General features: G+C 44.3%; 1 protein-coding gene across 1 annotated transcript; it reads left to right on the forward strand.

Moving 5' to 3' along the window:
* The first annotated feature begins 9,764 nt into the window (after positions 1–9,764).
* Positions 9,765–13,617, forward strand: LOC122623433 (run domain Beclin-1-interacting and cysteine-rich domain-containing protein). The gene is made up of 4 exons (XM_043802591.1): positions 9,765–10,150; positions 10,591–12,464; positions 12,531–12,684; positions 12,750–13,617. Exons 1-4 carry the CDS (start codon positions 9,890–9,892, stop codon positions 12,942–12,944), a joined length of 2,484 nt encoding a protein of 827 aa, XP_043658526.1. The 5' UTR covers positions 9,765–9,889; the 3' UTR covers positions 12,945–13,617.
* Positions 13,618–14,152: the final 535 nt, after the last annotated feature.

Consider the following 14,152-nt stretch of genomic DNA (forward strand, 5'->3'; position numbering starts at 1 on the left):
TCTGACCAAAGGGTGAAATGTTAGGTATTTCATTTTCCCACCACATACCAAGTTTCACATCGATTGGCCTTGTAACACGCGCACAACAGCGGATTTAGCAGCACTTAACTATTCTGGGAACAAAGGGTATGGCAAGGTCGGCAGCAAATGGAAGCAAGTTCCTCCTTTCGGTATGCAAATTGGCTGTGCCTTCGCGGGCCGAGCAATGGGTAGCGGGGGGTCGGCTGGAATGTGCATAAATTTCGCGAGTGTATTTGCCGAAGCAGCTCCCATAAAATTATGAGCAACTGCAGCGAAAGGGGAGCGACACGACACTCCAACTCCAACTTCAACTCCAACTCCATCACCCATCCGATGAGCCATCCGAAGGATCCGAAGCCCAGAAGATCCCAAAGATCCGAAAGATCCAAGAGATCGAAAAGATCCAAAGAGCCACCGATCCGCACAGGCTCATTTCAATGATGCCAGGGAATCGGACTTGGGACACGGCTATGCATACGCGCATTCCCTCAAATTATATATGCGATCATTAAATGTCTTCGACAAAAATGAGCATAAAAATCGCACGCGGCCCCAAATGAAAATAAATTAAAGCGAAGGCAAAGCGAGAAAAATAATATTAAATGGGAAAGGTGAGGGCATTCGAACGACTAAAACGAAACGAATAAATTAATGCTCTGTGGACAAGAATATTTATTTCAAACGGGGTGCAATATGCACAGCCTAAACATTTTAACAAACTAAACAAATTACATAGTTAAATAACAGTAAATACATAAATAGATAAATAACAATTTACACTATTTTATCTATTAAATGTGTTTATATTATTTTATTTATTTGCGATTTATACATATTTATTTTTATATTTTATATAAATTCATATTTATTCATTATTCATTTTAATTCATATTTATTTTGCATACCTGCTTTGGTCATTTGATTTATTTGCAATTTATTTAATACTTAATATTTACTTCGCATACCTTCTTAGGTCATTTTCAACTTATTTAATACCTAATATTTACTTATAATATTAAGTATTTGCTATTTATTTAATACCTAATATTTACTTATAATATTAAGTATTTGTTATTTATTTAATACCTAATATATACTTCGCATACCTCCTCAGTTCATTTGATTGTTTCCTGTACTTCAGATACCTCCCACACATCCGCAGTTCTATAAATAAACATAGCATAACTATCCAATTTTGTGATCCCTGCCCGCTGTCGTCACAAGATACTATTTCTTTTCAATACTTTTTTATACTTTTTTACACTTTTTTATACTTTTTTATACTTTTTTATATTTTTTATATTTTTTCTACTTTTTTGGACTGTGCCCCCCAATGGGATTCGCGGGATCGCTGCGCTGGGTGTGTGTGGGTATCAGAAGTTGTTATTGGGAATCGGGAATGGGGAATTGGGAATGGGACCCACATCAAGGCGACCGCCATTATCTAGCTGGGTCCAGAGCAGCAGTCCAGACCAGACCAGTCCAGTTGCCCAGTGAGTCATCCGGTGGTCAAGTTGTCCGCGACTTCTGGCTCGGATTCGAGTTGGGATGCTGACTCGGATGCGGAGTACGCCGCTGATTTCGATTCTTCTGGCGGCATTCAGAAGCAAATAAGTCACGTGAATAAGATTTCTCGCATAATAAATTATGGCCGGCCAGGGAGCTTAAAGAATGCGCTTCTGTGCACTGCAGGCCCCCCAAAAAAGAATACAAAATAAAACAACAATAAATATATATCGAGACTGGCCACTGGGAGTTGGGTGTTTGGGGTTTTGGAGTTTCGAGCTTGGAGTTTCGAGTTTGGAGTTCGGAGTTTGGGGCCCGAGAAACGTGGCGATCGAAAAGCGGGGCACATTATTGTGACCCGTAAATGATACAAAAATTGTGTGTCATTAATAAACGGCGCAGCGTGGCATCCACCAGGGAGAGGCGGGGAGGTGGGGCACTCAAGTGCAGAGAGAGAAAATATAGGTAGTCTTTGATTTATACAGAAAAGTGAATCCTAGGGACTAACTAATGGAAACCATAGCTGCTGTTCATTGGTAATAATATTCATTGTAAGTGCACCCATTTTGTAGCAGTGTAGCAACGCAGCGAGAGACACTTGCCACACGAACTGCTGCAGCCGGAGTTGCGCAAGCTGGAGAAGCTGGAAGAGATCGCTGGAGTTGGGGTCGCGACCAGAGGCTCCAACTGCAGACAGCTCGGGACCGGCGACCGGTTACTCCTCCTCCTCTTCCTGCTCCTTAGTATATATGTATATACATATGTATATAACTCCAATGCCCCCCGCCCCCCGCACCGAACTGCTGCCGGACTTTAGCTTGGGTGCGCGCAGGGTGGTCGCCCTTAACTTGGCCAGAATCGGTAGTCAGTTGGCCAAAAGAGCGCGGGGTAACCGCATCTGTTTGACTTCTGTCCGATTTGATTGATTTCGATTTGAGGCGGGCAGAAGTTTAATGATTTTCGATGTGGCAGTCGGGGTCACGGGGTGTGCGACATGCAACATGAGTTCCACTTCGGCTGGGAAAACAAAACACAGCCTGGGAAATGTGCAGGAAAACCATCAATTAATTGCTGTTTAACACACATTCAATTACATAGTTGTAACTCGTTTATACTAACTTAATGATATTGGATTTTGATTAGATTTAGATTTGAATAGCCTTTGTTTTTGACTAATCATTAAACTCGTGATTGGAAATGTTATTCTAGTTTCTTAAACACACCTGCTGATTTAAGACTGTTTACGTCTCCTCCCAAGGCTTCTCTTATTTCCAAGCACTTCACCTTTAATCATTTCCAAGTGGTCCTGCGAGTCCTCACTGATTATTCCGTTAGATCCCGAGGAAGTGGACCTGCGGACCACCCACCTGTGAGTGCTCAGCTCGGGAGGACTGTTCAATATCCGGTCGACTTCCGCAAGGAGTCGCCCTCGTCCTTTGGACCCTCCCTCCCCCTTCCCCTACCCCTCCCCCTCTTCCTGCGCCTGCCATCGATGCTTTGGCCGCATTTTGCGCAGGGCATCAAACCATTTCCCATGTGGTCACCGCACAGTAGCTACACCGAGAGAAATTTTGGCTAGGAATTGCAAAATGCTTTTCCTAACAGCTAGGTAAAATATTTATTGCGGTTAACTAGCTGATATTAATAGCTTAATATAAAGGTATCCTTTGTAATTCATTAGCTATTGTAGTTATTTTCTGCGTGTGTTTTTTCTTGCTGTGCAGATTCCAGATTCCAGAAGCCCAGATTCTCTGATTTGGATCGGCAATGGGACTCTTTGAGGGACAATCGAGGGCGGACAAAGAGCGGTGACACACAGAGGCGATAACTTCCTGTTTTCCCACCCGCTTTCCCGGGTTTTCCCCCTGCAGTTTTCCCACACCCATTGTCCGGCGATGCCTTGATAATTGGTTGGTAATGGCTAATTTATGAGCCCCTCGGCCGAGTCGCCGCAGAGGATGCACCTGATTCGATGTGAGTGACCTTTGACACAGGAAAACTGAGAACTGAAAAGTGGAATGTGGAAGGTGGAGGGTGGGGGTGGAGATGGGGGGTGGGGGCCAAAGGGCGATTGAAGACCAGTTGCAGCCGCGCAATTGTCCACAGTTGACAGCGGCACATAAATTACGGCACATAATGAATCGATCGCCACACTCGGACCCTCCGATATTTCCGATACCCCCCCACCCCACCACACACACACACATAATACACACACCCAATAGACACACACACAACACACAAGCACTGCGGTTCACCTTTTGCCCCTCGGACATTTGGAAAATTAGAAAAATGAATTAGTGATCAGCTCGGGCGATGGGTCATAAAAAAGTGATAGGGAAGCTGTAAAAGAAAGTCGTCTCGAATTATTGTATACCCAGCGATTTTGTATCGCCCAAGTGTGCGCTTGAATGTGGCATTTTTGAAAAGTAAATATTTTTCTGTTCAAATCAAAAGTAAATCCAGAAAAAAGTGGTACTTAAAACAACTTTGTTGACTTGACTTATCATAGCCCCAATAAAGTGCGCCCAAATTACAGGGTATTGCCCACCGATTTCTTGCCACATTTTTCTGTTTCTTTCATAAAAAAAAGGTACAAAAAAAAACAGTTGGAGCGCGAAGAAGAAGAAGCGGGAGCAACCGTTGAACGCATTTTTCCACAGCCACCATTTCCCCCTCCGAATTCTCCAATTTTTAATTCATTAATGCAAATGGCATGGCGTGCACTGAGAGAATATACTGCACTGTTTTCAAACATTTATATTTACTTTCCCATTTAAATGTTTTCTCTCTACTTAAGTTTGCTTGAAAAGTATCAAAAAATTTGAGTATACTGAAATGTGCCACGTTTTGTTACAGTGTAAAGGGCTAGCACGGCGGGGGGGTGGGGGGTCATAGTGATCGGCAGCCATGGGGGGTGATCAAGACCCCGCCCCCCTCTCCTTCCCGCGCCTCTTTGGCTGACTTTCGTCGGTAGCCGGAGTTCGATGTGTGTTTAATATCCGTTTTATTGCCATTGAATTAGTGGCCTTTGTCAGCATTTAGGGATCTTAATTTATATGGAAGTCCGCAGGCCCAGTGGAAAAGTGAAGAAGCACCTAAAAAAGAGAGCGTGGCTCCGTAACGAGCAAGGTATTCCCCCTTCCCCTTCCCCTGCCCCCTTCCACTCGCAGCGACCTCTGGCAGATGCAAAAGGTCAAACACACACGCGCATGGACACTCACACACTCACACTAATCCCAAATGATGGTCGTTCTGCCCAGACTAACTGTCGTCGTTGTCCTCCGCGAACACACACACACGTACACACACTCGCACACACACGCGCACACACTCGCATTCCAAAACCCACATTTATGTGCTACGTTCTGGGGTCGTAAAAAGGCAACATAATTAATAGTTACACAGCGAAAAAGTATAGCTAGGAACTAGAATTAATAATGAATACTCCGCGTTCCATTTGAAATGTTGTAGTATTAGATAACAATTGCTTAACTAGAATGATTAATCAGAATGCGTTAAGCATTGCAAAGAAGTGATCTAACACTTCACGTTATTCTTTGAATTCAACACTGAAAGCTTGGCAAAATAATACAAAAAGAAAGAACTACAATAAAAGCTGCTTAATAAGGAATGTTGACGTTGGAGAAAAAAAAAACAAATTGACAATAAAACGAAAGCAGTTATTACGACATTATAGTAACGAAGTGCCAGGGGTATCAAATGACGAAGTATGATATAAAAGTGTAGCAACTTTAGTTCATAGCTCATAACTCATAGAAGAGTGATTTGCTGTTTAATCTGAAATTAACAAGCCACTAAAAAGTATCCAATACGTGATGTTGATAGCTCTTTCTACCAAACTCCAAATCGATGCGATCAGAGCCGATCTGATCTGATATTTTTTCTCCACAACGAAGGACAAAGAGCACGGCAGGACACGGGGATCCTTTCGAGGCGCAAAAGGGCGAGGAAGTCGAGGCAGTTGCAAAGGACATCCAATTCGTCGCGGGCGGCGCGCGACGTGCGAAAAACAAAGGCATACATCGAATGCAATCGGAGGGGGACCGACAAGCAGCGGCCAGAGGGGTCAGGAACAGGACGCAGGACACAGGACACATGCGTGCCCAAAATGATTTTTCCTAATGCAATTTTTTGTTGGCCAACGAGCGGAAGTTATAAAAAATGAGAGAGCGAAGGAGAGGTGCACTTTTTGGGCAGGCAATCGGAAAAATCGGAAAAAGGACTCGCAGATGGCAATTGATTGGCTTAGTGCTGCTCGATCGAGAAGCCATAAATATCAAGCGGACAGGAAGCTGGCAAGGGGGGTCAAGAACATATATTTATCTCCGTTGATAATTAGCCTTCATTAATTGAATTCGTAATAATATATTGGAGTTTGCATCAATCTGTAAGCCAGTTTGTATCTCCACCAAGATACTTTCTTATGTCCACACAAGTATTTCATTAAGCATTCCGTGCTTCTATCTGCCTCGGTATTCTTGTAGTTTCCATTCACGTTTCTCACAACTTCGCTTCCTATCAATGAATCCATAATCGCGGATGGCGATGCCGCCTCCTTGGATTCAAATTCATTCATCCACGATTCCATTCGCCTGGCCAACTCAACTCGCATCAACTCGCATCAACTCGCATCAACTCGCATCAACTCGAGCGAATCGCTTGGCGCGCAGCCCTTCGGAAATCGCACGAATTACGTTCCAAAGATCAACTACCGCAATCGATCTGGCGAATTAAATTGCCTCAAATAAACAATCATCATCATCGCCATCGTCAGCATCATCATCATCAGCATCTACCAGATACTATCTGCACAGAAACGGAGAAACGGAGAAACTCAGGAACTCGACGTTTCCAGATCATCGCTTTCAATTTGTATCAAATATGTTCAAAGGACTTCGACTTTGACGGGGCCTCGATTTTTTCATTTGTTCATCTTTTCAGCATTTTATTTCTTCCGCCTTTGTTTGGTCCTCTATTTACATTCGCTGTCGAACTCAACTCAACTGAACTGAAGGGGAGTGGAGTGGAGTGGAGTGGAGGAGAAAAGGACTCGGCACTTGGGAGAGGCACTCACGTATTTATGTATTTGATGATTGCCCTCTCATATCCCAATTTTCCTTATCTGCTTCATTCTTTTCCGCTTTTCCCTTCTGCGAGATTTGCGAGATTGGCGGGGCTCGCTAAATTGCATTCTGAACGCCCGAGCTGCGTTAAGTCAGAAGTCGATCAAGTGTGGATGCGTCGCGCAGATGTATCTGCAATCTGCAATCTGCATCTAAATATGTATCTGCATCCGCATAAATCCTATGCAACTGTGCAACTATGCGACAGTGCGTTTCGCCACTGCATGGCGAGCACTGTGTGCTCAACTTTTGCATACTTCTCAATAAATGCTGCAATAGCTTTATGTTTATTTCGAAATTCCCAAATTTAAATCGTTAGTTAGTTTCTCAGTATTTAATGACAACAACTGACAACTCACCTCTAAATTGATCCCCGAAGATTGCTTTATATTTGCGAAACGCACTTTATTTGAAGTTTTGCGGCTTATACAAGCAGCCAAAGAGATGGAAAAAATATGAGAGAAAATTCGTTTTGCAGCTTCGTTTCGTTTCATTGCCATTTGTTTGGCATTTTCCTGATTTCTTGTTTTCCTATTTACACATTGTGTTTTTCCCGAAAAACATTCAAGTGGAAATCCTTTATTGAGTGCGATATTCCAGCTCCTATGCCCATTTCCATTCCCGTTTCCATTCCCATTCCAATTTGCGCCAGCAGTAGCAGTACTCGAAATGCTATTTTTGTTTGTTGCATTTTGCATGCAAAATTTGTTTTCAGTTCCGTGCCATTGTTCAACGTCCATTGTCAATTTGCACACTATGCAGTAGTTGCGAAAGCGAGAGAGTTTCTTTTCGGCTTCTATTTCCACTCGTGTCTGCCGCCTTTGTTTTGCTTCCTTTCAATTGCTTCTGGCCAGAGCAATTTGCATGGCCCTCTGCATATCCTGCACCTATTTCTATCCCTATCCCTATTCATATCCCTATTTCTATCACTGCGCCTATCCCTATTCCTAACCCATATCCCTGGCCATCCATCTGCATATGTTGCGGCTGACACAGCCCATTGCCCATTGACCATTGACCATCATTATCGGCAAATCATCACCTTCATCATCCTTGTCGTGGTCCGTGGTCAGGACAAAATGTTTGCGGACGGAGGATAATGAGTGTCCTTCGAGCCGGCAATTTGTCTGGGCGCAAAACGAAGAATTATGGCTGCCAAATATTGGCAGAAGTGGGCCACTTAAAGTCCAAATATCGAAGCAAAATTAATCCAGAATGGAGGCCCATTACCAAATAAAATATACAACTGAAAGTCCATTGGAAAATGGAATGTGTCCAATAAATTGAAATATTTCAACGGAAACTGAACACCTTCGTTATTTTAGAGCAGCAGATGAAACTAAAGTGATTAAAAGCGTGCATACAAAGCACGCGTCTTCTTAATTATGCTCTACTGTATTAAATGAAAATCAACAATATATGGATGTGTACGCCAAATGTTTGTTTTCCATGTTGCTTGTATATAAATAGTTTTATAAACACCACTAAATTGGGTTACAGACACTATCGCAACGATTTGCCCTGCAGAAACGCACACACGAAATTCAATTAATCCTGTCCTCGTTGGCGAATGTAAAACCTCCGAGAAGATCCTTCCTGTTCTTAGTGAATTAATCCCCGAAATTGCTTAAAAACTTCTGTAAGCTAATAAGCAAATTTGCTGCATACATTCGGGGGCCACACTGGAAACCAAAGTGGGAGCTTTTCGGGGGTTTTTCGTTTTTCGGGTGGATCCAAATAATTACAGAAAGATGCAGGAATAAATGATTCCGGCTCAAGGGATTTTAATTGCTGAAAAGGAGAGCTTATCTGGAAAAGTGTTGGGCAAAACTGATTGGAAGATTGTGTGGAGATGTCTAGACAATTGAGAAAAAAGGATTTGCACAAAAATGTGCAAGGTGTGCACAACAATACCACTTTATTAAGCTGCCATACTCAAAACTCAATTTAATAGAAAAAATACTGATTTTTTTGATTTAAAATATAAATAACAACCTTTGCCAAACAATGTAGATTAAAACAAAAACCTCTTATACCTCTCCTGTTTTTTGGCAAAGTGCTGTAGCTCTAAAATATTTAGCAGTCAGAACCATAAAATATTACCAAAAAATCGCCATTATCTATAAGTGCATTATTTACATGGCAACGAGGGCACAAAAGTAAAAACGAGAGGGAAAAAAAGGCAAATGAAGTGCGTTTATTTTATGGCCAGCAAATCAATCAACTTTATTAATTACAAGTAATTAAAGTTTAATTAAGAGCCCAGCACAATGCTTCTTCTTGCTTTTGTTTCAAGGTTGCATGTGTGTGCGTGTGCATATACGCTGATGTGCTGATGTGCGCGTGTATGTACATATGTATGTGTGTACGAGTGTGCTTCTGTGTGAAAAATAAATGCAAATATTTATTTGGCAAAAGTCACAATGTGTGGAACGGATGCGGTGGGCGGAGCTGGAAACAAAATGGTGGCAAAAGTAGTGCGATATTGTTGCTGTTATTGCTGCTGCTGCTGCAATTTTGTTTGTCTGTTTAATTAAAGCAATATGTGGCCTCCAGGAAAGGAATGTTGGGTTAATTGACTCATCACTTATACGACAAACGAAGCACAAACAAACAAACAAACAAACAAGCCAACGAACACACACATAAAGCAGCAGTAAGAAGAAGAAGAAGCAGAAGAAGAGGAACGTTTCACAAAGCAGCGCAGTCGACGAAAAAGAAAGAAGATGAAACAGTTCAAAAACATTTAATGGGCGTGGCCAGCATTTTGACATTTTGGAAATTTCCACACTGCGCAGCTCCATGGCGATTTGCACCAATCAGACGTGTGGATCGTAAAGGGAAGACAACGCCCACACACTTAACGGTAATAGTGGGAACAGCAGGTGTTGTTCACAGAGCGCCATCTGGCGGCTGCCCAGCAGCACTGCCAGGGGCTATTAGCCGGTACAACATCCACCGCAGTCATGACACAAACCTCAAGCCTCACAAACGATAACAGCACTTCAATCTGTGCAATCGAAAAACGGCGACCACCAGATATCGATTGGCAATGTAACTCGGCCTTATCGATTAGTATCGAGTCAAACAATAACAATAAAAATCGCAATAAAAAACAATCAAAACAAGCTGAAGAGACTTGAATCAATTGAATCGCGCACCGCGAATATGCAACCGCTCCGCCCCCCCGCGCCCCTCTGACAGTGTGCACAGCCATGGCCACGCCCCCGCCACCGCCCACGTTCGCTGCAGACGCAACTGAAGGCGCGGTGGACGCAGCAGGCGAGGCACTGCATCATCACCATGACCATCCGCAGCAGCAGCAGAAACAGCAGCAACAACAACAGCAGCTGGCGAGGAGTTCCCTGCTCGCGGACTTGCGAAGATCTACGAATTTCTGGTTCCGTGCGGCCAAATCCACGGACGGACTGCAGTTGCTGGCCCAAAGCTGCACCAGAATTTTGCAGCATGGACTGGTGAGTCGCGCTTCCCGTGGAAGTCCCCAGAACGATACCCTACACTTAGAGCGGGGCATGTTGATCTCATGATTCATCTTGTGCTGTGTTGAGTTTGATTGGATATACGCATATGTACATATATTAGCAAGTGGGATCGTAAAGCTGATCACACTCAGTGATGATTTCTAAGGAATAAAATAAACCTTATGTTAAAATATAAATATAATGTAGTGGGATTCTCAAGTTCATGTAGCCAGTACTGTGCAGCACAATACCATGAGCAATCAAGTATGATGTAAACATCTACACATGTACATATGCATTCAAGTAAATTTCCCTGTAAATCCGTTCCACATGGAGAGGGTATCAGCTACTCGTGGCGCGCATGTCGTAGACTTTCCCCATTGTTTTGCAATCGAATTGTATTTATGCAACGCCTCACGCTCCATTCTTATCAGTTGCAGCCCGTGGAACTTCGCCGACTGGCGGACGACTTTGAGTTTCTGCTGGCCAGTGCGGGAAAACAGCAACAGCAGACCAAACCGCCGCCTTATCGACCGGATTACGCTGCCAGAGACAGTGCGTCAGTGGCCGCCGGAGTGGAGGAGTTCCTCGGGGAGTGGACGACCCGCTGCCTGCATGCCCGTTGCCTTTCGCAGTGCCTGCAAACGTTGGTCTCCGATCCGGAGCTGATGGAGCTCTACTATCCCAGTGAGGAGGCCTTTCTGCGACGATCCGGTGATGCCACCGCCTTGTTTGTTTGCCTTACGGCCGTCCAGTTGAACCAGAGCGGACTGCTGAGCCAGCTGGAGGTTAGGCATCAGCTGCGCCACCGACGCACTTGCTCACAGCCGAACTTCAGCATATCGCCCAAACTGCAAGCGGTGCCAGAGGAGAGACTGCAGAAACGCAGCTTCCTGAGGCGATTGAAGAGCCTACCAAATCTCAGCCAGGAGCACGAGGAGCTGGACGATAGGGCAGCCTTCAGAAGGCGCTGTCAAACGTTCAGCAGCTCCAGAAGCCACAAGCTGAGGGAGGACCTCTTGGATGCCCCATCTACCAGTTCCTGTTCGTCCCACGACAGTCCCAGACGCATCCAGATGATCAACTGTGATGACATTAAGATCTGGACCGACCAAACGCCCCAAGAAGTGCCACAGGAGGTGCACGAGAAGATGCAGCAGGCACCCAAAGCGTCCACGTCAGTGGGCAGTTATCTGGGCAGCTTCTTTGGCTCGTCGCCTATCTATACCAGTTGGTTTCAGCGCGGCGTGGGCGAGGACCTGAATGCCTCCGGAGATGGGGGCATGTTGGACACCTTCCTGCCAGTGAACGGTCGAAAGCTAAAGAAGCAGCACACCCTTTTCGAGGGCGTCAGCATGCTGGATGAGGCTGCACCCAGCACAGCCTGCATCTCGTCGGCTCCCTGGGATATTCAAGGATCAGCCGGCGGCAGTACCACTTCCACCACAGCATCCAGTTCAGTGAGCATTACGCCAGGCAGCGATAAGATGGACCAGCAATCGCTGGCCTCCTTCCTGCAAATGTCCCGGCAAACGCACAACAATACGCAACTGGAGAAGGAGAACGCCCATTTCAGAATTTCGGAGGCCTGCATCACGGCCATAGAACACGTCAAGTGGAGCAGGAGACTGGCCAGACCAGCGGGTCCGACGAGCCATAATCTGTCGGAGCCGAATCTCATGCCCTATGCGGAGCAGATTCCCGGCGGCATGCAAAATCACAGCGCTGAGGCTGTGGGCCTCCAGCTAATATCTCGCTTCAGTGAGCAGCAGCTGCCCCGTTTGGGCCACCTCAAGTGGCTGGTCTCCGAGCAGGAGGCCCCGCAGCAACTGCTGCCGCTGCCCATGCCGAAGCAGGATCATGAGCAGGCCAGTCTGACCAGGGGCACCTCCAGTTGGGCGCCGCCCCGTCAGCAGATCATATTCACCGAACATCCCTCGGAGAACCGTTCCAAGGTGCTGCAAAAGCAGAACAATCGCTGTGCCGGCTGTGGAATGCGGGTGGCCAAGCACCTGCAGCAGCACTTTCGCTACTGCACCTACCTGGGCAAATACCTGTGCACCGGCTGTCATCGCAACCAGATTTCTGCGATTCCCGCCAGGATCCTCCGCTCCTGGGACTTTCGCTGCTATCCGGTCTGCTCCTTTGCATACCGTCTAATCGAGCAGATGTACGCCTTTCCGCTGTTCCATGTTCCGGATCTGAATAGCCAACTGTACAAGCACAAGGAACTGGCCAAGGCGAGAAAGAGGAGGCTGCAACTCCAGGCGGTCAAGGGATTCATAGCGAACTGTCGATTTGCAACGAGGTGAGTGGCACCATAAATAATCAATGCGTTTAATTCAATTACTCCTTTTCTCTTCTCTTTTTGCAGAGAACAGTCGTTCTTCAATGCCATTCCGGCGCACATCACCCAGGATCCGGATATGTGGTCCATGTGCGACTTCGTGGACGTGCAAAACACCAGCATGAATCGCTCCATCAAGGAGGTGATCGCTCTGAGCGAACAGCATGTCCAAAACTGCGTGGTTAGTGGTCAGAAATGGGATGGCTGAGAGCACGATTCATCGTTATTTGATCTCATATTTTTCAGCTATGTACTGGTCGTGCCTTCGTCTGTGAGCACTGCAAGGGCGGTGAGCTCATCTATCCGTGGCAGCGAAAAGTCCAGCGCTGCGATCGGTGCGGCGCCTGTTTCCACAACGGCTGCTCGAAGGTCAGGAGTCGGTGTCGCAGCCAAGATGTCCCGTGTCCCAGGTGCTCCCGTCTTCAAAGTCGTGCCAGCTAACATCCAATCAAAGTAAATAAGCAACTCGAAAATCAAAGGACAGAACAGGAATTGGCGACGAAATGTGAAAACCACGTTCGCCTTGGAAACTATGTTTACAATATTCATATTTTTGTTTTTGCGTTAAATCGATAAGAATTTGTTAAAGTGACAGCGATCACAACTGTTATTTTTTTTAGATTTGCTTATTTATTCAGAGTTAGTATCTTAGACTCTCTTTTTTTTTTATAAATCCATTTGCTTAGCATATAAGCCCCTGATTGAAACACAAAGTTGCTTATTCGTGGAGTTTTCGCTGAACACATAACATGTTGCTTTCCTTTAGGAATTTACTTCTAAACAAGACTAAACCTAAATTAGAACATCACTTATTTGCCTGGTAAAAGAACAATGTTTATTTAAAAAGTATTATTTATTAAAATGCTTGCTCATAATCAAATAACAAAATCACTTTTGGATAACATATCTATGTTGTCAGCAAAATTATCAAAAATGTGTTATAAGAAAGGAACAAAAATATCTTTTTATAGTTTCCGAGGTCGAATAATGCGTTTCTCCCTAGTGATTTTATATATTTACATAACAACTACGATTGTTTATACAACTACTGTAAATAACCATTTAAATTACCAAAACTGTTATGAGAATCGTTTACCTCAAGCGAAAGATGTGAACCCATGTTGATTTTTTACATAAATAACAAATATGATACGAATGTTTTGTGCATACTATATTTTTATTACAAGTAATGTGAGTCATAGTGGGTCGGGAACCACCTACTACTTTTATGTTAATTGTTGAAATTTATTTTAGTGTGAGGTTGTGGAAGATTAATAAGGGAAAATAGGGTTTTCTTTCAAACTATACATAATGTACAAAATATTTAAAATATTGACATTTTTATAAAGCCGTAAGACTTTATAAATTATTTAAAACTTTTGTTAAATCAAAAAGTTGATAATTTAAACTCGTAAAAACCGTTGAAAACGTGGTTCCGTTCCGCAAAGAACCAGTTCTTCGGTATTTTACCAAACGCGTTAGCGCTTTTTGGTTTCAGACGGGTACACGTCATTAATTTGCGAACTTTAATATACTTCAACAAAATAATAGCAGTTGGGAAAAGTTCAAGAACTAATTGCATATTCTTTTCGAAGAGCTCTAGGCCAAACAAACAGTTTTAATGCCAAATTGAATTATAAATACCCGAT

The sequence above is a fragment of the Drosophila teissieri genome, chromosome X, assembly GCF_016746235.2.
Source record: "Drosophila teissieri strain GT53w chromosome X, Prin_Dtei_1.1, whole genome shotgun sequence".
NCBI lineage: Eukaryota > Metazoa > Arthropoda > Insecta > Diptera > Drosophilidae > Drosophila > Drosophila teissieri.

Excerpts from the sequence above, each read along its gene's own strand:
- LOC122623433 (XM_043802591.1), top strand. The coding sequence starts at position 9,890 with ATGGCCACGCCCCCGCCACCGCCCACGTTCGCTGCAGACGCAACTGAA. Across the intron at positions 10,151-10,590 it reads GAATTTTGCAGCATGGACTG|TTGCAGCCCGTGGAACTTCG; the intron begins GTGAGTCGCGCT and ends CATTCTTATCAG. Across the intron at positions 12,465-12,530 it reads AACTGTCGATTTGCAACGAG|AGAACAGTCGTTCTTCAATG; the intron begins GTGAGTGGCACC and ends CTCTTTTTGCAG.